This window comes from Lissotriton helveticus, chromosome 6, assembly GCF_964261635.1.
Source record: "Lissotriton helveticus chromosome 6, aLisHel1.1, whole genome shotgun sequence".
Lineage (NCBI taxonomy): Eukaryota > Metazoa > Chordata > Amphibia > Caudata > Salamandridae > Lissotriton > Lissotriton helveticus.
This window is the reverse complement of record NC_136067.1, coordinates 459,687,621-459,711,970: the sequence shown is the minus strand read 5'-3', so window position 1 is coordinate 459,711,970 and position 24,350 is coordinate 459,687,621. Positions and strand designations below refer to the sequence as shown.

General features: G+C 44.0%; 1 protein-coding gene across 7 annotated transcripts in view; it reads right to left on the bottom strand.

The window, feature by feature from the left end:
* Positions 1-769: 769 nt before the first annotated feature.
* The window catches only part of ARHGEF10 (Rho guanine nucleotide exchange factor 10), a 1,140,991-nt gene continuing 1,117,410 nt past the window's right edge, over positions 770-24,350 (bottom strand). For 5 of the 7 annotated variants that reach the window (XM_078647912.1, XM_078647917.1, XM_078647918.1 and 2 more), the window contains one exon: positions 771-2,615. In XM_078647912.1, the coding sequence (XP_078504038.1) occupies positions 2,101-2,615 (515 nt within the window). In that variant the 3' untranslated portion in view covers positions 771-2,100. Of the gene's footprint in view, positions 2,616-24,350 lie in introns of all 7 variants that reach the window. The other 2 variants (XM_078647916.1, XM_078647915.1) reach the window with 2 other exon arrangements.

The following is a 24,350-nucleotide window of genomic DNA, read 5'->3' as shown; positions in this document are numbered from 1 at the left end:
TTTAAATTGGGAGTACCCTTCTATCCTTTACACCACAATTTATATTTTGGAAACTGTAAAGTTCGAGAAAATGTAATGTATTTATTATTATTGTTATACAAAGGATAAACCATATATGTGCCAGCAAGCAGCAAATTATGTGACTTGGTGTCAATGGTTTGAGAAGGGATAGTGAGGCACATGCATCAAGGGTTTTTGCATTCGCAAACGGTGCGAATCGCAAAATTCGGCCGTTTGCGAATGCAAATCCCTTTTTTGGGATGCATTAAGGTTTTTGCTTTTTTCGCAATTTAAGAAATCGAAATTCATTTGCGATTTCTTAAATTGCGATTGTATTTAAGAAATCGCAATTTTGCGATTTCTTAAATGCAATGCATGATTTTTTTTAAATTGCGAAATCGCAAATAGGAAGTGGTAAATTACCATGAAGTTAACCTTCATGGTAATTTGCGAAAACTTTCAAAAATGAACAAAAGTGCATTTTTGAAAGTTTCATTTTACACACACACATGCCCTTGGGGCATGTGTGTGTGAAAAATGCACTTAAAGGTACATTTCAGAGGTGCAGGGGGTGTCCTTTGGACCCCCCCTGCACCCTTGAAATTGCATTCTCATTTTGCGATTCCTTAATTGCGAATCGCAAAATGAGAATGCCTTCACATTCATTCCTATGGGCCCATAGGCCCATAGGAATCAATGGAAAGGGATTCCTTAACCCCTTCGACGCTGATGACGAGCTGGGCTCGTCATGAGGTAGCCTCCTCGCACGCTCATGACGAGCCCAGCTCGTCATGTAAAGTGCACTTTACAAATTCTCAGCGTACAAGCGGAATTCCGCCCGCACGCATCAGGTTAATTGCGATTCGCAAATTGTGAATCGCAATTAAGGAAAATTAAGAAATCGCAAAATAAATTGCGATTTCTTTATGATTAGCCGTTTGCGATTTCTTAATTGCGATTCCTTAATTTTCGCAATTAAGAAATCGCAAACGGCAACGTTGATGCATGTGGCCGAGTGTGACTTACATGAGGGCCTGCCTCTTCTTCTTATAAACAATTCCCTATCACTCCCATAACAGTGACAAAAAGTCATTTGGCAGACACATAGGTGTACTTATAGTATAGGTAAATCTGTGAGTGTATATACATATACTTAGATTTATATGATATTTATATTTACATTTGTAAGAGAGTGTGCACAATACATTGCACCATAGATAAACAATATGGCTCCTCTTTACCAATCAGTGTATATGTATAGTTTTCTCTTTGTGATTCTCCTCAGTTTCGTGGGGCAGTGAAAAAAGCCTTGTTACGGAAGCCGTAACAGCAAAACAAATTTGAAAGTTACATTGACGCTGTAAACTTCTCACCAGTTACAGAGAGTACCATATTATAACAAATGCTAGGTGAGGAAGAGGTTGTGCTCAAAGGCAACAGTCTTTATCAGCTGTTCACAGTTGGATGAGTGTGAGAAAATTAAGCCTACCTTGCAAACAAGAACCACAAATGAACAACCTGATTGCCAACCCCCAAACTTTTTTGGCAAATATTTTGCCTGCTATCGAGGCAAATAGTGCAAGTACACAACAATTCTCCAGTATGTCTGAGAAAAAAAGAACAGTTTTAAGTACCTTCATTGTATTCTCTATTGAGTTGCAGATGTATCTCTTTCTTTTTAGTTACCTAAAAACAAGTACCTTCCAGACCATCATATTATTCAGTAATGGAGTACTTTCATTGCTACTTTTGTAAGGACATTTTGCCTTTAGGATAGTACTTGAAAGACCAAATTGTAAGATGCCTGCTCTTTATAGGTAGGTAAACCCTGACTTTCCTTTCGAAATTTGGCAATCGCTGAACTAAGGAATGATACAGATGTAAGAAAGTAATTCCAAAGATTAATACACTAACATTTATATAGTTGTGAGTTATTTTTTTTCACTCTGGAACCCTCCAGCAAATCAGGCTAAAACAATCAATTTGAAATTTAAACTTGTTTCTTAAGGAATGATCGATATTTAGCACTGTAGTAGGACAACCACATCCTACAGACACTAAGACAGATTGTAAAGGCACCATATGACATCAACTGTATAGCTATACATGTAACAGCGGTATCTGCCACACCATCACAGAGGAGACCTGCTCCTCTTGTCGTTGGGGCTTTAACTTCTTGTTTACTTTCTTGTGTCCTTGACCTCCAGAGATTACTATAACAGAACTTCCACTCATTTTCTTGGACCGCTGTTTACTTTTTTGGAGAGATATACCTGGATCATTCAAAAGTTCATAAATGGTTCCATCCTCAGGGCCATTTTCCAGTGGGTTGGACACATGGGAAGAAGTCAAAGAGCTACTCGATGAGGACAAGTCACTTTTGTGGATTGAAACTACGGAGCCACTGAGCCAAACTGCAGTATCATCATTGCCTGTGGACACAGACAGTGGTCCCTCATTTTGCTGGACCTGAGAATCTTTTTGCTCTTCTTTCGACACTGGGTTGGCCATCATATTGTTGCTGGATTTTCGTCTTGTTTTCTTGCCTACGGGCGTTGTCATGACAAGGAACTTTACAGGACCATTATGAGCATGATAAGATACCATCCCTCTTCCTGTAAGAAAAAATAAAAATATATAAATGATGATGGAAAGCATGCTTACATACAATTCCAATAAAGTTTTATTTTCTTTTTATATATTTTTTTATATATTTTTATTGAGTTTTCAACACATAAATCATTACATTCAAACAAACCCCCCTCCCACCATTCTGTCTTTAGATGCAAATCCTGTCCGGACAACAATGCGACATACCCCTCTCAGGTGAGTACACAGCCATTCAGCCAACAACCCATAACAGGGCAGGGGGCGACCTAGATTTTTCACTGTTGTAAGCGTCAATGAGTAGCACCACTCCCTTCATGCAGAATGTTACTCAATCTCATTGTGTATTGTTCATCTCTGCACTTCGCACCGATAAACCAGCACCCTCTCCTCAGCAGCGTTTTAATGTCCCAGGTCTCCCGCTGTGGCATGAGAGTCTTTTTTATTCGTTAGGTACGTTTGGTATAACCCCCAGTAGTTTTTAGGTCGACTAGTGGGAGGCAGCAGCTCACTATAAGTGTTGGACTGTGTACAGCAATATAACATTTCATGTGCCCAGCGTTTAGGTGTGGGTGCGGGGTCTCTCATCCAGCAGCATGCTACCACCCTCCGGGCCATGAGCAGACCCATGTCCACCACTCGCCGTACGGCTTTGGGTAGCTTCTTAGTATATCCTAGGAGCGCTAGGCTGGGATCGGGTGTGAGGTCTATGTCCACCGCTTTACTTATGTCAGTGAAAATCTTGTCCCAGAAGTCCCACACGCCTGGGCATTGCCATGCCAGGTGTAGAAAGTCTGCGTCCGGAGCGCGACATCTCTCACAGTCCGCATTGTCTCTGAGGCCATATCTGTGCAGTCGTGTGGGTGTATAGTACACCCTATTGAGAAACTTGAAGTGCACTAGCCTATGTCTGCCATTCAGTGATAGCTTCCTAGTATTAGTACAGTAGTATCTCCACATTTCGTCATCAATAGCTATCTGCAGGTCAGTTTGCCATGCCAGCCTCGCTTTCGTGTACGTGTGTTCCCTATGCGCCTGTAATAGCTTATACAGATTGGACAGCAATTTTTGGGAGGACTTGGTATTAATGACATATGTGAGTTCCGAAACTTCAGGCGGTTCTGCCATGTCCTCACCCAGCAGCTCTGTAAGAGCACTGCGCACCCTGTGGAACTGGAAGCGGGTTAGGAGAGGTATACCCTCACAGCTAGTAGCTGCCTACTCCCAAGTTTTAGCCACCCCGTCCTGGAAGAGGTCTCCGGCGGTGTTTATGTTAAGCTTGTGGAGCGCGTGAATCACCCCTTTCTCTGTGACCGGAGGCAGCCATCGCACCAAATCTATTGGCATCATCGGAGAGTATAATAGCACACCACCCTGCAGCTGTAAGGTGTTGTGCCACGCATGATTTGCTGGGGCGATTGAATCGAGTATGCCAGTCCTACGGTCTACCGGTTGAAAAATTGTGGCCGGGGGCAAAAGTGGGCTAGCAAAGAGAGTCTCCATGCGGACATGTGGGATATCGCGATCACCGTGGAGCCAGGTGTGCAGATGTGCGGCCTGGGCAACTCTGTAATAAAGCTCCAAATCAGGGGCACCAAGTCCCTCCATGTTATACGGCAATGTGAGTAGCGCCCATTTGGCACGGGGTTGTTTCCCTGCCCATGCCAACTTAATCATGAGCTGCGTCAGACGTTGGAAAAAGGGCTTAGGAAGCACTGCTTTGATTGTCATGAATAGGAACAGGAATCTAGGCAGCACAACCATTTTCATAATGGAGATTCATCCCAGGAGGGAAAGAGGGAGCCTACACCAGGCTTCGACATCATCCTCCAGTTTGCTGAAGGCAGTACAATCATTTTCTCTGATCAGGACTTCAGCCTCGGTGTGGAGTTGTATACCCAGATATCTGACAGGGTCTGTAGTCCACTGTAGTGGATATTCCAATCGATGTTCTGCGTGATAGGGGTTAAAGGGAAGGCCAGTGACTTTGTCCAGTTGACCTTCAGGCCCGACAGGGCTCCGAAGTGGACCACCTCTCTCAATACCAAGGATAAATTGTTGTCTGGGTCACGGACGGAAAGCAAAGTGTCGTCAGCGTACATGGACACCAGTAATTTAAATGTAGGGAAACCGATACCTTCATTGCCGTGATATTCTCGTAGCGCACAGGCTAATGGTTCAGCAACAAGGGCGTACAGGAGGGGCGGCAGCGGGCACCCCTGCCTGGTGCGTCTGCCGATGGGGAAGGAGTCGGTGACCAGATTACCGAGACGGAGCCTGGCACGCGGGCAGTTATACAGGGCCCCCATCATCTGGAGGAAAGGCTGCCCTAGACCCATCCACTGCAACACTAGGCGCATGAAAGGCCATTCCACAGAATCGAAGGCCTTTTCCATATCAAGGAACACCGCCAGTGCCTTCCTATCTTGCCGAACATGTTGCATCATGCCCAGCACTGTACAATTCCAATAAAGTTAACATCTTTCCCGAACACCCTGTGCTGCAGACCCTTTCCATGCTAATGGCAGCACATAGGAGGAGGTTTCTGGATTTTTAGGATGAATATTCATAAGCTATCAAAGACTGAAATGTGTTGTAGAACCCCATAACAACACCATCAAGAAGTAAATGTGCACAGCGATACAATATGTATATCATGTCCCATAAATGGGAAGTGGCTTTTTCCAACTCCTGTGGCAAACAGGTTACATAACATCAGGGAAAAAAATAAAATCCGTTGTTTAAAAAGCAACATCAGAGTGCACTCATGAAGATATTTGGACTGAGATGAGTAGTGAGGCTGTGTTTATGATATTCGTGGCTAGTACTGCAAAACTAAAAAGAAGAGGGAAGATGCACACCTTGTGAAAAAGATCTTCGCAACTGGTGATCATAAGTAATGGCTTGATGCACAAAAAGTAGGGTAGAATGCAGGTTCTTTTTTAAAAAAAATAATAATCATGAGGCAGGACTTATCTATGAATCTTTGCAAATGGTTGTGAATTTTGGGAGCAAGTATGGAAGGCACAACAAATCCCATTTGCAAAGAAGCAGAGGCTGCAAGCAAAATATGGCACACAGCGAGGGGTGATTATATGCTGTGGTTGCAGCTATCATTTAGAAAGTGATAACTGACCATCACCGACAGCTTCCACCATACAAATGAATACCAACAGCTTTAAGTGCTACTCATTCTTCAATGGTTTATAACCAAAGGAGTTGCACACCATCAATACATTTCGCTGTGAGTCACAAAGTAGGGGGCTTGCAAGTTATTGCCCTCTTTTCCTTGTGATTTAGGATTCTCAATGTAGACAATATAAGTGACAAACCCATTTGTGACTTGCAGTCTTACTTTCAAACACTTGGATTTAAGCTTTTGCACTCACGTAACTTCCCATTTTGCATAGTGCAGGTGCAACAATCCTCCTGTAGATCAGACTCAAAATGTTCAATTAAAGGAAAGTTACTGCGTCAAGATTTAAGTAACTTTTCATGAGGGCACGGAATTAGAGTGGAATTCTGATCTTACAACTGGTAAATACTTTAATTACATCAGAGTGTTATTATATATACTATATATTATTATATATAATATATTATATTATATTAACAAAGTGGTGGAAATCAAGACCTAAATATAATCAATTCACTCTGCAGTCTCACATAAACTTTACAACGAAGTAGCCAGAGTTTAGTTCAATAAGGTTGATAGTTATTCAGATCAAAGAGCATCCACTCAATCACATTATGTGAACTCCACTGTCAAGAGTCATCTGACCAGTACTGATGAGGATGATATTTGGAATATGATGAGTTGTGAGTTACTGTAGTTCTAATATTGGTAGGTAATGAAATAAGAGGCAAAACATTCTCCTACAAAATTCCTAACCAGTCATAGTAACTAATGGCCTGATGTCTGGTGGACTGTAGTGGCCTCATGGTCTCAGGTCCAAGTGGAGAAGCGTGGCTCAATGGTTAGAGCGGCAGACCCTGATGCAGAGGTCTGGCCTGGGACCAGGGTTCAATTCCCGCCTCGGCGGCTCTTGGACTCAATCTTCCCGGACCTGATAATTCTCGCCTCGGTGCCTAGTCTAATCATGGGTCCCACTCTGTGACTCTGGGCAATAGCTTGCTTTATCTCCACAACGGCTCCAGCAGCGCTTGGATGCCTGGCTTCACCTTGGGGGTGCCCAGGAGTGAACATTTCACATGGAAACGCCAGGAAGGGTTCCACAGCGGTATGAGTACAGCGCCGGGACGCCCCGTCGCGTGGGCAGCTGTGCGCTTTACAAATATAACACATTTACATTTACACATTTACAATTCCCACAAGTCCACTAAGCCTTTCATCCTTCTGAGGTCCATAAAATGAGTACCAATGAGTTGGGTAACAATGCCAATCTGTAATTCAGCAACAAGATGGCCATTGATGAAATGCACTTTACAAATACACAGTGTTATTTATTTTTTTACTTTCATATAGCACATCTTGACCGAGGGCAACAAAGTGCTTTACAAGGGTTACACATACATCGATTGCCGGTGGCATAACATAAGTAGGAAGCAAAGAATACTACAATATAAGGCAGGAGGGAGATGAACATTGTGAGGAGGGAACACAGGTCATTTACAACAGATAAGGTACAAGTGGGATGCATAGAATAATACAGAATATAGTGGGGGCGGAGTAGAGAGAGGGGTGGGAAAAGAAGTCAAACTGAGCAGTATGTTTGTCGGTCAAGGTAGGTCAAAATACTTTAGGCAGGCAAGTTTAGATGTTTGTGGAGAAGAGATCATTTTAAGTTTTTCCTTAAGTGAAGGTAGGATTGGTTGTCTCCGAGTTCCTTAGGAAGGTAGTTAAAAATTCTAGGGGCGTTTCTAGAGAAGGATTGAGTGATAGATTTGGTTGCCTTGAATTTGGTAGAGATGAGGAGAAGAGTGTTTGAGCTTTATAGAGGTCTTTTTTGCCCGCTTTTGTGAGTCTATTGGAGATATAGGTTGTTTTTCCAGAGTGGAGGACTTTGTGGTTTATGCAAGCTGTTTTGAATATACTTCTCGCTTAAATTGGTCAGTTGAGTTTCTTGAGGGTGGGAGTGATGTGGTTGGAACGGCTCTCTCAAGAGAGTAGTCTAGCCTCTGCGTAGAGTGTGGAATTTATTGGCAGACGGTGGATTTGTGGGTTGCCAGTGATCATTGCATTGCCTTAGTCCATCTTGGAGAGGACTAGGGATTTATTACGGGTTTCTGGCCTTCATGTGGAATCATTGGTTGAATTTTTGATATGTGTTTGTATGTATAAAAAAGGCACTTTCTGCTGAGGCGTTAAAATGTTCATTCATGTTCAGGCTTCTTTCGAGAGTAATCCCAAGAGATTTAAATAGTTGCAAATAGATATTTTACACTTTAGTACAGTTTAGTTGTCGAGCCAGTTGTGCATAGGGTGGGGATTTCTTTTAGGCTGAATTAGGAGTTCAGTTGTTTCAGTGGGGGTTCGCTTTAGGTGGATGTTGTTGAACCAGGTATGTTTCAAGGAGAGTGTGTTGTTGAGGTGTTGGATGGCTTTAGGTGACATAATTTTGATATAGATTTTGGGTGGTAGGCAATCCTAGCTTGTTTAGGATCAGTGCAAGGGGTTCCATATAGAGGTTGAAGAAGGCAGGGGATAGTATTCAGTCTTGAGGGACTCCTTGGTTGACTAGAGTTGATGTTGTATGTGGACTTAGTTTGATAAGGGTAAATCTTTCATTCAGGTATGATGAGAACCTTTGTAATAGTTGTACCACTGATGCCAGCACCTTGTGAGAGGTGTTAATAAGAATGCTATGGTTGATGTTACCAAAGGCTGCTGAGACGTCCCGGAGAATTAGGAGACAGGCCTCCCTCTCATCGAGAGATCTGTAGAAGTCATCAGTGATGTTCAGGATTGCAGTCTCTGTACTGCAGCCTTTCCTAAATAGGAATTGAAAAGTGTAGTAGAGGAAGGTTGGTAATAGGTCTGCAATTATTGAGGCCATTGGGTTCGGCATCAGGCTTCTTGATGAAGGGGGTGATTGGGCCAAGTTTATGAATGGCCATCACAGAGATTTTTGACAAGAGAGGAGGGTAGAGGGTCAAATAGGTCGGCTTCATGCAGTATTTAACAGACTTCCTTTTCAGAGATATTTTCAAAATCGGACCAGGTAGTATTATTTTTGAATGAAGGTGATTGTTGGTGGCGTTCTGGTATTCAAAGTGGGTGGAATTGTAGAGATCGTCATCAGCTGGTGAGGGGTAGGGCAGGAGGCAACTTCGGAGGTGGGCTCATCTTTAGTAGAAGAATAGAAGAGGGGGTCCAATGCGAGTTCAATGTTTGTTATTTTATCTGTGAAGAATTTAGCGAACTCTTCACAGTGCTTGTTGCAGACATTTATAGGATGTCGATGGATGGAAGAGGTTTGGTTTTTGATGCTCTTGAAAAGGTCTTTGGGACAGTTTTTGGAATGGAACAGATGGGTTCAGAAAAAAACAGATTTTTCTCTGTAGATGTGTCTTTTATATTTTAGGCATTCAGTTCAGAGGAGAGAGAGATGGGCTAGAGAGGGTTGATTTCTCCATTTTCTTTCTGTTAGTCTGAGTTGATGGCTTTCATTGTTTAGGTTTGTGTAGAATGATAATCTGGAGGGGGCCCTTCTTGAATTTTATTAATTTATTTTTTAATAAACAGTTTTTATTACAAAAGGTATAGCATACACAGCTTGTCATTGCCTATAACCCTGGGGCCGGCAGCGTCAGTAATCATGGAAAAACAGAATAGTACACAGCCTATGTGCCGGCATCCCGGAGGCTCGGCGGTGATTCCAGATCAAGGTGTAATGCTAAGACCAAAGCTAACATCGTACGGCAGCGAAGTCGACTGTTTGATATTTTTATCTTTTATATAAAACCTCAACGAATCAACTAACTGGAACATGCAAAATAATAAGAGCAGAGTCAAATCGTAGTCACAATTGAGACGTCAAATACGAAGAAACAGCACTAAGTTAAAGCAGCATTAAATTAACGCAGGAGTCTTCCCACAGGTCCAGCCCGTGTCATAGCTAATTCAGCAGTTGGAGAGTCACATAGTTCACCCCTGTATACGTTCCAGTGCCCCCACTTCCTGTCCCACACCTTAGGGCAACCCTGAATTTTGTATACCGTCTTTTCTGCAATCATGCACCTATCCATTTCAGCCACCCATCCAACCACCAGGGATTTGTCCTGGGAGCCCCATTTCATCGCGATGGAACGTTTAGCTAACAGAAATCCCAGAGCTGCCCATTGTAGTTCCTGAACATTGTAGTCGTTGGCACCCCAGATATCAAGGACTAATGGCCTCGGCAGTAGTTGCAGTGGCTTGCCTAAAGAATCGCTCATTTTCTCGAGGACGCGGCCCCAAAACTCCTGCACCCTCGGACAGTCCCACAGTGTGTGAAAGAAGGTGCCAGGTAAGTTGCAGCCTCGTAGGCACAGGGAGTCAGGGCGTCGTCGGATTTTTGCCAGGGTAAGAGCGGACATGTAGGCCCTATGTAACACCTTTAACTGAATCAGGCGGAATATAGCAAATTTTCTAGGGGACATGAGGGCCGAGCGCCATTCTTCCTCATCAAAGGGGCCCAGGTCCGCTTCCCATTTGGTCCGCAGCGACGGGAAAGAGTTGGGGAGGTTATTACACAGTTTGCGGTAGGTATAGGAGATAGCCTTCTCAGGTAGCGGTTCCGATAACAATCTGTCCTCAAGGGGGGAAGTAGGAGGAATTGAGGAGAGGTCAGGGATGGCCGTCCGGATGGCATGTGAAACTTGCAGATACTGAAATAATTCTGTGGAAGCTAGAGAGTACTTAGTTTGAAGAGCACTAAAAGACAAGATGGCACCCTTGTAAACCAGATCTCCCACCTCAGAAATCCCAATCATGTCCCATTTGTCAAATCCCTGGGAGAAGCAGAGGGAGCCCAGGCGTTGCGACGACCACAAGGGGGTGGCTTTAGAAAGCGTATCAGCCCATCCCAAACTCTTATTGGCTCTGTGCCACAGTGTGACCGTATGAGCCATGGGGCCGACGTATCTGCGTTTAGCGGGCTTGCTATATAGGGCCCCCAGATAGCCCCCTCGACCAGTTTGGATCCTATCGAGGAGGAAGGCCGGGTTGAGGGGTGAGCCATGTGCCCAGTGGTTAACAGCCACCAACTGTGACACCCAGTAGTAGAGGCGGAGGTTGGGCAGGGCAATGCCCAATCTCAATGGTTAGAGCGGCAGACCCTGATGCAGATGTCTAGCCCGGGACCAAGGTTCAATTCCCCGGCTCGGTGGGTCTTGGGCTCAAAAATTCCACGGACCTGATAATTCTCGCCTCGGTGCCTATTCCAATCATAGAGTCCCACTATGCAACTCTGGGCAATAGCTTGCTTAATCCCCACAACGGCCCCCACAACGCTAAGGATGCCTGGTCTCCACCTTGGGGGTGCCCAGGAGTGGACACCTCACAGGGAAAGCCAGGATGGGTTCCACAGCGGTATTCGTACAAGCGCCTTGAGACCCTTGCGGGTGAGTAGTGCGCTATACAAGTATCAATTTACAATTTACATACCAGCCTTGAAAAAGCTTAGATAGGGCAATCCGAGCGGCACCGCTGTCCCACAGCAAAAGACGAAGCTCTCCTTCAACCATGCGAAAGTAGGAGTCAGGGATCAAGAAGGGGCAGTTTTGCAGGGCATATAGAAAGCGCGGGAGAGCTAACATTTTAAACAGAGCCGCCCTGCCCGGGAGTGACAGTGGGAGGGATCGCCAATGTGCAACGTCGCTGCGAAGTCTACGCAGGGGGCCTAATAAGTTGCGGTCATGAAATACCTTTGAATCCGGCGTAATGTATATGCCGAGATATTGGAAGCCGTCCGTGGCCACCGCAATGGTGAACCCTCGGGGCAATCGGAGAGGGGGGCCATGCAGCATATATAGTGTGGATTTAGTCCAATTAATCGAGTAGCCCAAATATTTGGCAAAGTTGGTGAGGACATGAAACAAGCTATTAATGGAAGATCGGGGAGAGGACACATAAATCAAGATGTCGTCGGCATAGAGGGAGATTTTGTCCGTAACGTCGCCATTCCACTGGAGACCTCTGATGGAGACGTCCATGCGGACCCAGTGTGCGAGGGGCTCGAGGGTGAGAGCGAAGAGCAACGGGGAGAGAGGGCAACCTTGCCTGATGCCCCTGTGGAGACTAAACTGTCGCGAAGTGTGGTCGTTGACCCTGACCTGGGCAAAAAGGTCTGTAAATTGTAAATTGATACTTGTATAGCGCACTACTCACCCGCAAGGGTCTCAAGGCGCTTGTAGGAATACCGCTGTGGAACCCGTCCTGGCTTTCCCTGTGAGGTGTCCACTCCTGGGCACCCTCAAGGTGGAGGCCAGGCATCCTTAGCGTTGTGGGGGCTGTTGTGGAGATTAAGCAAGCTATTGCCCAGAGTTGCAGAGTGGGACTCCATGATTGGAATAGGCACCGAGGCGAGAAATATCAGGTTCGGGGAATTTTGAGCCCAAGACCCGCCGAGGCGGGAATTGAACCCTGGTCCCGGGCTAGACCTCTGCATCAGGGTCTGCCGCTCTAACCATTGAGCCACGCTCCTCCTGTGTACAAGAGCCGCACCCAACTAATAAATTGGGGCCCAAAGCCAAAGCGGGCCAGGACCTCAAAAAGGTAGGGCCATTCGATGGAGTCAAATGCCATTGTGGCGTCAAGGGATAAGATGGCCGCATCCTATTGGATAATGGGCTGATGACTCATGACATTGTAGACTCTGCGCAGGTTCAATGCGGTATTACGACCCGGAAGGAAACCGGACTGGTCATCATGGATGAGGGAGGGAAGCACGAGAAGTAGCCGAGTAGCCAACAGCTTGGCCAGAACCTTCGCCTCCGTGCTAATCAAGGAGATCGGCCGATAAGAGCCGAAGCTATCGGGTGGTTTATTAGGCTTGAAGATTACAACAATGGAGGCTAGTCGCTGAGTTAACGGGAGGACGCCATCGTCTCTGCTCCGTAGAAACATATTTCGCAAGTGAGGCATAGTTTCCCTGGCCATGCCCTTGAGGACTCCGATCGGGACTCCATTTGGGCCCATAGCTTTGCCGGAGTTGATGGCGAAAAGCGCCGAAGTAAGTTCTTCCACTGTAATATCAGTGTCCAGGGTCGCCCTATCTACATCAGAAATGATCGTAAGACGCATCTCCGCCAGGAGTTGTCTAGACTCCTCAGGCGTATAGGAAGGACCTGCGGTATAGACACTTTCCAAATGGTCAGCAAAAGCCTCCGCAATATCTTGAGGGTCATTAACCGTGACTCCATCCGGTCTAATGATGGAGGATACCCACCTGGAGCCTTGATCCCGGCGCTCTAGCCAAGCAAGCATTTTTCCTGCAGTATCTCCGAATTCATAAACCCGATGGCGCGAGTGGAGCAGGCGGGCCCGCGCCCTCTCCTGGGCAAGTGCTTGGTATGCCAGTTGTTGAGTACGGAGACGGGCCGCGGTGTCGTCGGTGGGAGCGGTGTTGTGCGTCCTTTTGAGGTGGACGAGGTCAGATTCTGCCTGGAGGATCTGGTCATTATGCTTACGCAAATAGCCCGTTCTTAGTGTCATCGCCTCGCCCTTCACGACCGCCAAGTAAGCCTCCCAAAGGGTCACCACGGAGTCAACTGAGCCGACATTTTCAGCGAAATAATATTCGGTACGCTCGAGGAGAGCGTCTTAAATATCAGGTATCTGCAGCAACCAGGGGCTAATAACTATTGGGCCTCGAGTATAGGGGCGATAGAAGGTCAGGTCTACACTAAGGGGTGAGTGATCGGAGATGCCTCGCGGAAGACCCTGTGGTCGGACAAAGAAGCCGAGATAAGCAGCGGGGCAGAATAAATAATCAATGCGGGACATACTTTTGTGTGCATTCGAGTAGTGCATAAAATATGACGTAGTCGGGTAATAGTGGCGCCAGATGTCTACCAGCCCCACGGCTTGAGTAAAGTTGGAAAGGTCGGAGCGTGACCGATGAGAGCTGCGCTTAGGGCTGTGGCCTAGGTCGTCGCACATCGTGCTATTAAAGTCACCGCCAACCAGTAATGTACCGACAGGGAGGCTCAGCAGGCGAGTACCCAGCTCCCTTAGGGAGTCCAGCACGAGTGTAGGTGGAATATAAACAGAGCCCAGATTTAGCGGGCGGCCCTTCCAAGTAGCCTCTACTATCGCAATGCGGCCCAGGGGTTCAGCCCATGTCTTGGAATGAGTAAGTGCCAGGCTTTTCTTGATGAGGATCCCCGTACCGCGGGACCCAGACGTGAAGCCCGCGTGAACTAGTAGTGTATATCCCCCCCGTTGGAGAGCCTTGCAAGTGTTACCTACTAGATGTGTTTCCTGCAGCAGGACGATGTCGGGGGAGTGGCGACGAAGGTATTGGAGGACCACACTCCTTTTGATCTTGTGCCCCAGTCCATTAACGTACCAGGACAGGAGCGTGAGGGTTCGAGGGTGGGGGTGCATCATAGATGTGGACTAAGGGGGTCATCGGAAAGGAGAAGTGGAAGTAGGAGTGGCGGAAGCACCAGGGCGATAATTCGGAGTAATAGTGTGGAAGGAGAAGCTCACAAGGCATTAGGGGAACAGGCAACCTTCGGGGCGAACCGCTAGACAGCTTGAGACCTATAGTGGGTCGAGAGCAGTAGTCAATGTGACAGAAGAGGACTCTGCAAACAATTAGAACACCATTTCCTGGCATAAGTATATTTTAAATGTACTGGAATATGGTTGGAGAAGGCTGGCATAATGATTTCTTCGCCATGTGAGCACTCCCTGACAAATTCTGGTGGCCAGTCTTATTCTGCTAGAAGTATATCATATCCTTTTGAAAGTCGCTCCCAAAAGTGTGCTTTCACTTTTCTTGGTACGTCTCCCTCCATCCGGAGAGTCATTTCATATAACCTATGTGGAAAACAAACCCTGGTGTCTGCAGTTTCAACTTCAATGTCTTCATTCAAGTCCACTGTCTCCAGAATTCCCTTCAGGTTCTGGCGAGCTATTGATACTTCAGCTTCACTGTCCAACATTGTCTGAGCCCATTCTCCGTTCTTGAGTTGTGCCCTCAAGATCCTCTGCATGTCTGATTTTTAGACCTGCTACCTTCTTTTTGGTGTATTGAGGTTTTGGTTTGCTTTTCTGAACGTGTTGATCGTCTTTGGACTTCAAGCGTTCTTCCTTGTTCTCTGACCGTCCTCTTCTTTCGGACGTCTGTGACGAGATCGGAAAGTTACGAGAGGAACGTGTATCTGTCTCTTGATACCTGTCAGGTTTTCTTAAATTATCCCTATTCCTGAGGTTATCCCTCCTTTCAGAGGGCTCCTTTTGAGGAGACCTACCTCAGGATTAAAAATCTTTCTCTTTTGAATATTGTTTATTATTTTTCCCACTTCTTTTTAGAAGAGGTAGAAGTGTTTTTAATAAAGACATTTTCAGGACTTTCAGACAGTTGAGGTTTAACTGGTTTCCCACCCAAACTGTCTCTGCCTAATTCTTCATAGGATTTTTCAATTATCCTGGCTAGTTCTTGTGGTTGTTCTGTTACATCAAATTCCCTTCATTTCTGGCGGATTGCCACTGATGCTGCTTCTCCTTTAATATTAGATAATATTATTGATGAGACCTGATTAACATTTTTCAGTAGTTTCATAACTAAATTCAGAGCAAGCTCTGCTCCGTATTCATTTTGAATCTGTTTCAGGACGTCAGGTATTACAGCCATAGATGGAACACCATGTGTTTTAGTGTAGATTGCAGCAAAGACTGTGCCCCAAGTGGTGCAGGCTTATAGATGTGGTGTTAGCCCCATTGGTAAACAGATGTTAGAATTCTGTTTGTCATAGGGACTAAAATTGGGAAATACAGCTCGATTTGAGTAATTTTCTGAGCTGTCCAGAATGGAATTTGTTCACGTTTTGTGGATAATTTACCCATGACTGTGTGTAAAGTCTGTGGTGTAATTTTTAGTGTATTCCCCTGGTGAGAGGGTTGTTGTGGAATAACTATTGGAGGTTGGACTGTGAGAGTCCGCATGACATATTGAACCAAATGTCTATACATTTTGATTAATTCTGAGTTGGTGAGTAATTCTACATCTGACATGTCTTCAATGTCAGAATGTGGTGTCTAGCCACGTTGCTCCTGGTCTACCTAGTGGACCGAGCCTGGTAATGTGATTTAAATGTTTTAGGGCGCTTCTTTTAAACCAGAGCTCATGCTCCTGGTTTGTGAGTGGAATTTCAATATCCTCGAAAGGAATATATATTCCTCTGGTGGATCATCATCTTTGTAGAAGTGAAACAAATGTGTTACTGGATTTGATTCTGGGAATGCTGTCCATGAATAGAACACCTCTGTCTGGTGATATTCATGTGCCTTTTCTCACAAAAACTGCTCTACCACCTCTTGATGTTAGGCCATGTTTATTACGTTTTGGAGTGATGGCTCTCCTTAAGTTTGGAGGAATGATTATAGCATTCTCATCGGTTTTAGTAAAACCTGTTAAGTTAAAAGCTGGTACAGCGTTGTCGCCATCAGTTCCACCGGTTTCGGTGTTGTTGCCGTTTTCAGTCATTGTTTAAAAAAAATGCAGAGCAAGTTTCAAGGGAACAAAGATAAGGTGCACAATATTTTAGAACACTGTATCCTTCAACGTTGAACAAACCAAAAAACCGAATACATGGGATTTTTCGTCCTTCTCAGCTATGGCAGATATTATCCCTACCCACTCCAGATGTCTTATGGAGTATTATGAATAGAGGGTCTCTGAGAAAAGCACGACTGAGTTACTTCAGTATCTAGTGTTAAATTAGTGCCTTCCCAAACGGTTGGGAGCCATGTAGTGTAGTTCCTATATCCCTGATAGGCTCTGCGCATTGGAATAATATACACTATAGTTTTGACATAGGACTGAGGACAGTATGTCTCTATCGAGTATATTAAACTTAATTACTTGTGTGTGCCAGCTAACTCAGAGGTCACTAGAAACTTCTCAAATGAACAAGAACGGTTTAGTTTCTGACAACAGCATAAACATGACAACTTTGTTTCCCTTAGAGTCGGAACAATATCTTCAGAGTCGTGGAAACAATAGATTACAGTTTTGTTCAGTCAATCGTGCATGCTTCGTTTCTACAGAGTTGCACAGAAATAGAGAGACGGGCGTTTCAATAAAAAGGGTTTATTGAACAGTCTTCTTTCTCATGCAAGAGATATGCACTGCTACAATCAGAATACAAAGTATAATAAGTACTGCGTTAGCAGTAAGATAAAATAATACTGCAATAGCATGGTCTGTAGCTATGCCATATATAGAAATACATACATAAATAACACAGGCTAAAATACTAAACTGGTGCTTCTAAAATAATCCTACCCCAGTGTACCTAACCTAAGTGTAGTACGAGGGAAGATGTAGGTGCTGTTTTAGCTATAGTTTAGTTTAGTTTTGCCAGGAATTGCCAAACGTTTCTCTAGGTTCCAATCAGCTCCATACCTTAGAATGAGAGAGGTTTGAATCTCTTTCCCGGGACTCGATCTCTAACACCCCGCAAGGGGAAACAGAAACACTGGAGCTGGATTCTCGGCGAGGAGAATGGCAGCGTCTGGTCAGTGCATCGGTTGGGGACTTGACTTCCTTCGGGACTTGCTGTGGCAAGCCGCGGCGTGCAAGCAGGTAGCCGAACCGCACCTTGCCATAGCAAGTGAAGGTATATTTATACCTTGAAGGTGTTTAGGAATGCCAGTATTGACGTACAAGTCGGGCATAAGAACATCATGAATGAACCCCTAAGGAATAGATGTTCATGCATAATAAATGAGTTCTTGGAGAAATCAATATCCAGGCAAGGGGAAGTCCTAAAGGTTTAAGAATCTGTTTTTCCAAGAACTCGTTGTGACGAAGAGGATTGGTTGTAGTTGACCATGTCTGTATTTGGTTAGCATGAGGGCATGAATATAGAAATCTATATATGGTATCTAAATCGACACACAACAGTTTCCTTGTAGATTGTTATGAACAGTTCGCCACCAAACATTTGTGATGAGGATATGGTGAGTTTGGATCTATATGGGATGCTGATGGCATTGATTAAGGGTAGGTTCTGTAGGAAATGAGTTCTCTATTTGGCAGGGATTTTGGTGTAGAAAATTAGGTCGGTTATGGAGCCTTCATGCGTTGTGCTGTGATAGATGTCAGTTATTAGTGTTTCAGGGTATTCATTGAGGAGTTTGTGTTAGTAGTTTTTCGCAGCATGTTTTGAGAGGTTTGGCAGAAATTTAAAGTGGAAGGAATTCTGACCATGTCTTTCCAGGGGATGGCCATGTGAGAACAAGTTAGAGTGTGAGGAGTCTAGTGAATTACAGAGAGGGGTTGGCGTGGGGAGGGGAGGGGCTCCTGGTGGTGATTAGGGTATAGATACCTTTAGGTTCCCCTGATACCGCTAGCTGGTGTTGAGGCTGAGCTGATGTTGGAGTACTAGCTAAGGGTTTAACAGAGCTTAGGTATTTATGTTAGATCATGGTGAGGTGTGTAGTAATGGGGGAAAGTGGGCACTTCTTGAGAGGAGTGGATTAGAAATGGCAGTGAGTTTAGGGAGGGGAGGATAACATGGTGATCTAGCAGGATCCCTGGGAGTTTGCTTTTTACAATGTTTAAGGACACCTTTCGATCCCAGGAAGGTGTGTGTCTAGGGTTTGTACATTGGTGTCATATGCATCATTCAGGTGTAGTTGTAGGTCTCCTAAAACAATGTCTCACAGCTGGTGTCTCTTCTCCCAAGTCCTCTTTCCCAGTCACAGAGGGCTGGTTAGAATGTCAGACACTGTTTTTCACGACTCCAATGGTGGTACCAAACACTTTTGCACTGCAGTAGGTGAATTTGTTTTATATTCCCATCATATATTTTGCCATTCAATCTGGTATATCTTAGTTACAGTTTAGCTAAGTATCTCTTCACCTTTGGTGCAACTGTTACTGAAACTACCATTTATTCAAGATGGTAGTAAGCTACACTCAGTCTTTGCTTTTCAGGTCGAGCATTCAAGACCTCCTGTATATACTTTAACATATACTTATGTGTGTGTGTACTTTGTGGGCTCTGGAGATCAGCCCTAGGACTTGTCTGCTTCCGCGTAGGGACATTTTTTTGTTCAACTGACTCTGTTTAACTGTCTTGATAGAAAACTACCAGTAGAGGTCAGTAAAATACCAGAATTGTTTTCTTCTTGTTCATCTGCCTGTATTTAACAGTCTTGGTAGAAAACGACCAGTAAAGGTCAGTAAAATACCAGGATTGCTTTCTGCTGAGGGACTTTCTTTTTTTTAATTTTTCTTGCAACTGCCTCTATTTAACTTTCTTGATAGAAAACGACCAGCAGAGGTCTGTAAAATACCAGAATCACTTTAGCATTATCTAGATTCCAGTCCATAAAAAATTGACTTCCACAAGCATCCGTAGACAATAATATTTTTTTCAAACCTTGCATTTTCAGTGATCTGACCACCAAAGGCCCTGATTTTATATTAAAAACAGAGCTTTGGACTACACTATATCCCGCTGAAAGGCAATCTTTCTCTCCATGTTTTCCTGTACCTGGCGTGTCACGTAGCTTGGTGCTTACTTTCCCTCCATGTTAAAGAACAGTAAATGTTTCAGCATCCAGGCTAATGTGCTGCATAGCTAAATACACATAAGATCCCAAAGGCAAGACTGATTGCATTGTAAATGCGTGTTATAGATTACCTTGACAATTATCAAATAGCCTGCCAGTCATTGTCCCGCTCATAGCCTGAATGACCAACAGAAATAATTTGTGATAACTAAAATGAGTCTTTCCTTATAGAGGGTACTACAACCAATAATAGGGTTCTACATCCAGACAACAAAAACAAAATCTGATTATAATAAAATGCCCCTAGTCTTACACCACTGCTTCCCAACAAATAGAGCAGGTTAAACATTGATGGTCAATCTTCTCACTTAAATGACTTAAACCAGATTCTTAAATGTCCTGATTTTATGGGACATCCTTTGGAATTATAGAACGCATCATATACATTGGAGGCCTTTTCTCCTTAATACACAACTGGAGTTTGGCTTATCCTTACCTCTTCTAACACTATATTCTCCTCTCCCAAAACACCCCTCCTCCTCAGGCTCTTCACCTAGAGAGGCAATTATCTCTGAACCTAAATCATGGACAATATTTAAGAAAGAGTTCTATAAGAACAAAGGTTTCTGGCTGTATGTGGAGCTACACCATTCTTTTTTGTCTCAAAGGATCCCTTGTATTTCCTCTTTTTGGGTGAGTTTGAGATTTGTCTAAGCCAAAGGGATACTACAAACTGCAAATGTAGTGCTGCATATTGAGATTTGATGTGTCCTGAAATGATGATGATTCTAATCTAGTCCCCCCACTCTGTATTCCCGAGAAGGGATGTAGTGCATATCCCTCGAACTGAGTCTTCACTGGAGGCAGAGGTTTTTTTTGTTGGTGCGGGGGAAGGAGAGTGATGCAGTTGCTTACTAGTCTGCCAGTGTCAATAAAGTTCTGTGAACTCTGCAGTATAGTTCCCTGTTTGTATTTTATTGACTGTGAATATTTCTGAAAATAATATATAAAGATTTGCAAAATTGAATGCTAGCATCTGAATAAGAGTTGATGTAAACTCATTGGGGGCAGATCGAGGCGGGGGAACATGGCGGCTGGCTAGTGCGCCGGCCACAGGCTCTGCTGTTATGAACGGAAAACGCTATGTGATTCACAAGCAAAATAGCTCTATCTGAGCTCCGTTTTTTATCAGCTGGATGCCACGTTTCTGCAGGGTTAACACCAACATCTTCTTTGATCTCCGGTGTCCCGAAACACGCAGGATTGGTGGCCGCAGTGGCATTCACGGAAGCGGCTGAATCTGGGGCCGAATCTGCTGACTCTATCAACTCCGTTGATTTTCTTTGGTATTCTGAAGGGAAGAAGATTCGCCGAGGTATATGGGCGGCGGCTGTACTTAGCTTTCGTGGGATTTCGATTATTTCAGGAACTACAGGTACAGGGGGCCTCTATTAAGACAGAAGAGTTGCTGGGGAAGGAACACTGGTACCAGCAGGAATACACATGACCCCCCCGTAAGGCACTAAAAGCAAGAGTGCAGAAATAAAAACCAAACACAAACGCCATCATTTTGAAACCACCCTCTCCTGTTATACTTTCGGGGGATAGTAGTGCAACTAAATTGCAGCAAACCACTGAGGCTGAAGTAGTCTTAAAAAACTCCACTGGAAGCATTAACTTAGCAGACCCCCTGGTGAGACAGGGAAAGAATAGGTATGCTTTGAGAAACGCTGATTTTAGAGCCCAACGAGTCCAGGTAGGGTGGGAAGAAGCCCCCACCTGCACCCAAGTAATAGAAAAAGCACTAGGGTGCATCCCAGGTCCCCCCCAAGAAACCACCCTTCTGTACCCCATTTCACGAGTAAAGACACAAAAGATAGGTCCCTCTCAGAAAGGGGTAAAATCAGTTGGGGTGTCTGGGAATAGAACGGGTGGGAAAGTTAAGATCATGCCCTCATTAAGATCCTTTTTTAGGGTTAAGGGGACAGAGAATCAAAATAAATCATCTAGTATAAGCTCTGACTCAAATCGTAGTTTGATCCCTACTTTAACAAGTGGAGTACAGGCCGCTAATACTCCTCTCAATATGGATAGTACAGGGCCTTCTCATAATGCTCCACAGGCTATTTCTACCTTTAATAAGTTTGCTGTGCTAACGGATATCTCACCAATGGATGGTATAGTGAGGGAGATCTCACAACCGCTCTCAGAAAGAGAAAGTATAAATCCTAAGAAGATTACAGAGCTGGTCAACGTAACGTTAGCCAAATACTACTTACTTGCACTAAAGACATAAAGGAGAAATTCGCATTTTCAGAGAAGAATCAAGAGAGGATAGATGAGGTTTGAGAAAATCTAGAGGAGACATTAGCTAACATTACAGAAAGGCTTACCACAATGGAAGAATCCCTAGGAACACTACAAGAGGAAGTAAAATCTAATCAGAAGGAGATTCTAACTTTAGAAACTGGAGAGAAGGAACTCAGAGACAAGCTATAGGCGTTGGAAAATAACTCAAGGCGGAACAACTTAAGGTTTTTAAATGTCCCAGAGGGGGGCGGAAGGAGGAGATATAAAAGCATTTGTTATTAACTTGATACAGGAATCTATCCCAGAACTGTAGCTAAGGACCTGGAAATGGGAATTCAGAGAGTGCACCGGGACCCATTCAAGAGGAACACAGGCAGAGAAAAACCAAGGAAAATTCTAGTAAATTTTCGATCTTACATGATTATGGATACCATGTTAACAGCGGCTCTCAAAGCAAAGCAATTAAAAAAAGAAGATTGGTCCTATACTATAAGATCTGATATAGCAAAAGTCACTCAAACCCGTCAATGGGAATTGGGAAGGCATATACAGGAATTGGAACCTTGGGGCAAATGTGCAGTTGAAGTTCCCAGCATTACTAAAAGTAATGTGGAATAATAAGATGTTCAACATTAAAGAGGTGTCTGAGGTGGAAGTTTTGATTTCATACAAAAAATCTCAGAAATGGTTATAAATAAGATCAGAACAAAGGAGGTCAGACGGTATAATGTATTACCCAACTTGGAGAGAGGAAGGGTTCCCCAGGGTGGGTTTGGAGGGTTGTAGGGGAAGGGGTTCACTGTTAAATGTATCTGAACACAGGTGTGGGAGCAAAATAGGGACAAAATAAACAAAATTGATTAAAATCTTAATGCACACAAGGAGACTAAAGATTGGCAGTAATAGGGAGCTGAATACACATATAAATGACAGCTGATGGTAGAAGGACCCAGGTTTTCAGGGTATTAACATGAAACGTGAATGGTCTAAGGGTGAAAAATAGGAGAGTGAAGATACTGGAATTACTTAAGGAATCAAATAATGATGTTATTATTTTGCAGGAGACACACTTGCGTCAAGAGGAATGGGGTGGTATTCTTAAAGGAAATAAATGGATTACGCAATTTGCATGTACCAACCAAAATTGCAATATAAAAGGCATAGCAGTTCTTTTCAAGATCACAGCACAAGCTAGACTGGAGAACATTACTGCTGATCCAGGGGGTAGGTGGCTGATCTGCAACACTAAAATACATAGCGTAGGATACACTTTTGTAGGATATTACGGTCCCAATATAGATAATCCTTCCCCGCTTGAGGATGTATATAGACAATTACTGGAAACAAGATATTTAACAATAATAGGAGGGGATGTTAACACTCTATTGGATCCAGCTCTGGATAAATCCACTGTTAAATCTATAATGTACTCGCCAAAAATGAGAGAAAGTCTACACCAACTAATTAAGAATTTGGGGCTAGTAGACACCTGGAGGTTAAAAGAGGGACAGAAAAGGGAATATACGTTTCAGAATAAAAAAATATTCACAAGCATCCAGAATTGATCTATTCCTGACAGATTGCAAATTAAACAAGAGAATTAGCAAAATAATGCATCAGCCTATACACTTATCTGATCATGCCTCAATTCAACTAGAGATCTTATTAAGTAGTGTTCCTGCCAAGGTCAGATGGACTTTAGATAGAACTCTTTTGGGAGATCAAGACGTTATAGATACTTTGAGGGCCAACACAACCGATTTTTTTTAACCTCAATGAATATTCAACCCATGGATGTGTGGGATGCCTATAAAGCCTTTATCCGTGGCAGGCTAATAAGCATAGCAGCACAAAAAAGAAAATTAGCTAGGGACAAACTCTTAAACCTTGAAACGAACATCAAGGAAATCCAAGAGGGGTTAGCTGCTACCACGAACCCTGCCAATGTTTTGGAGTTGCAAAATAAGCTGAGGGACACTAAGTACTCCCTAGGAGAATACCTGGAAGGAATAGTGCAGAGAAGGTGGAAGGCTAGCAAGTTGGCTCACTATAAATACGGGGAGAGGAATGGGAAGTTGCTAGCCTGGCAGGTGAGGCAGGACAACATAAGAAACAAAATTAAAGAGGTAGTAAATAATGTGACTAAAGAGAGATGCATATAGTATCAAACTATTGGGGAGGCTTTCTTAGGTTTTTTTCAAGAAGTTTATATAGAGGACACAGTGGCAACACAGAATGAGATTAAGGAATGGTCACAACTAGACAATCCTCTTAGTCTGAGTGTAGACCAAAACAACATCATAAATCAGGAAATTATGAAGGAGGTAATAGGTAAGATCATAAACAACTCTCAGAACGGGACGGCACCTGGTTCAGATGGTTTGCCAAATGCAATATATAAGATATTAAGGGTGGAACTTGTAACCTACCTATTAAAGCTGGTAAATGGGATTTATATGGAACATCTCTCCCTGCCGCCATCATGGAATGAGGTGATAATAACATTAATACCTAAACCTTATAAAGACTTGACTAAATGTGAGGCATATAGACCAATATACTTGCTAAACTCAGATTATAAACTGTTCACACAAGTGCTTGCCAAAAGGTTGGATAGGGTTTTAGGAGATGTAATACATAAAAATCAGAAGGGTTTCATGAGGGGAAGACTGCTAGCAGAACTTACTCATGACCTAGTAGGTGCGATTGATGTAGCCCTGGTATCAGGAATCCCTCT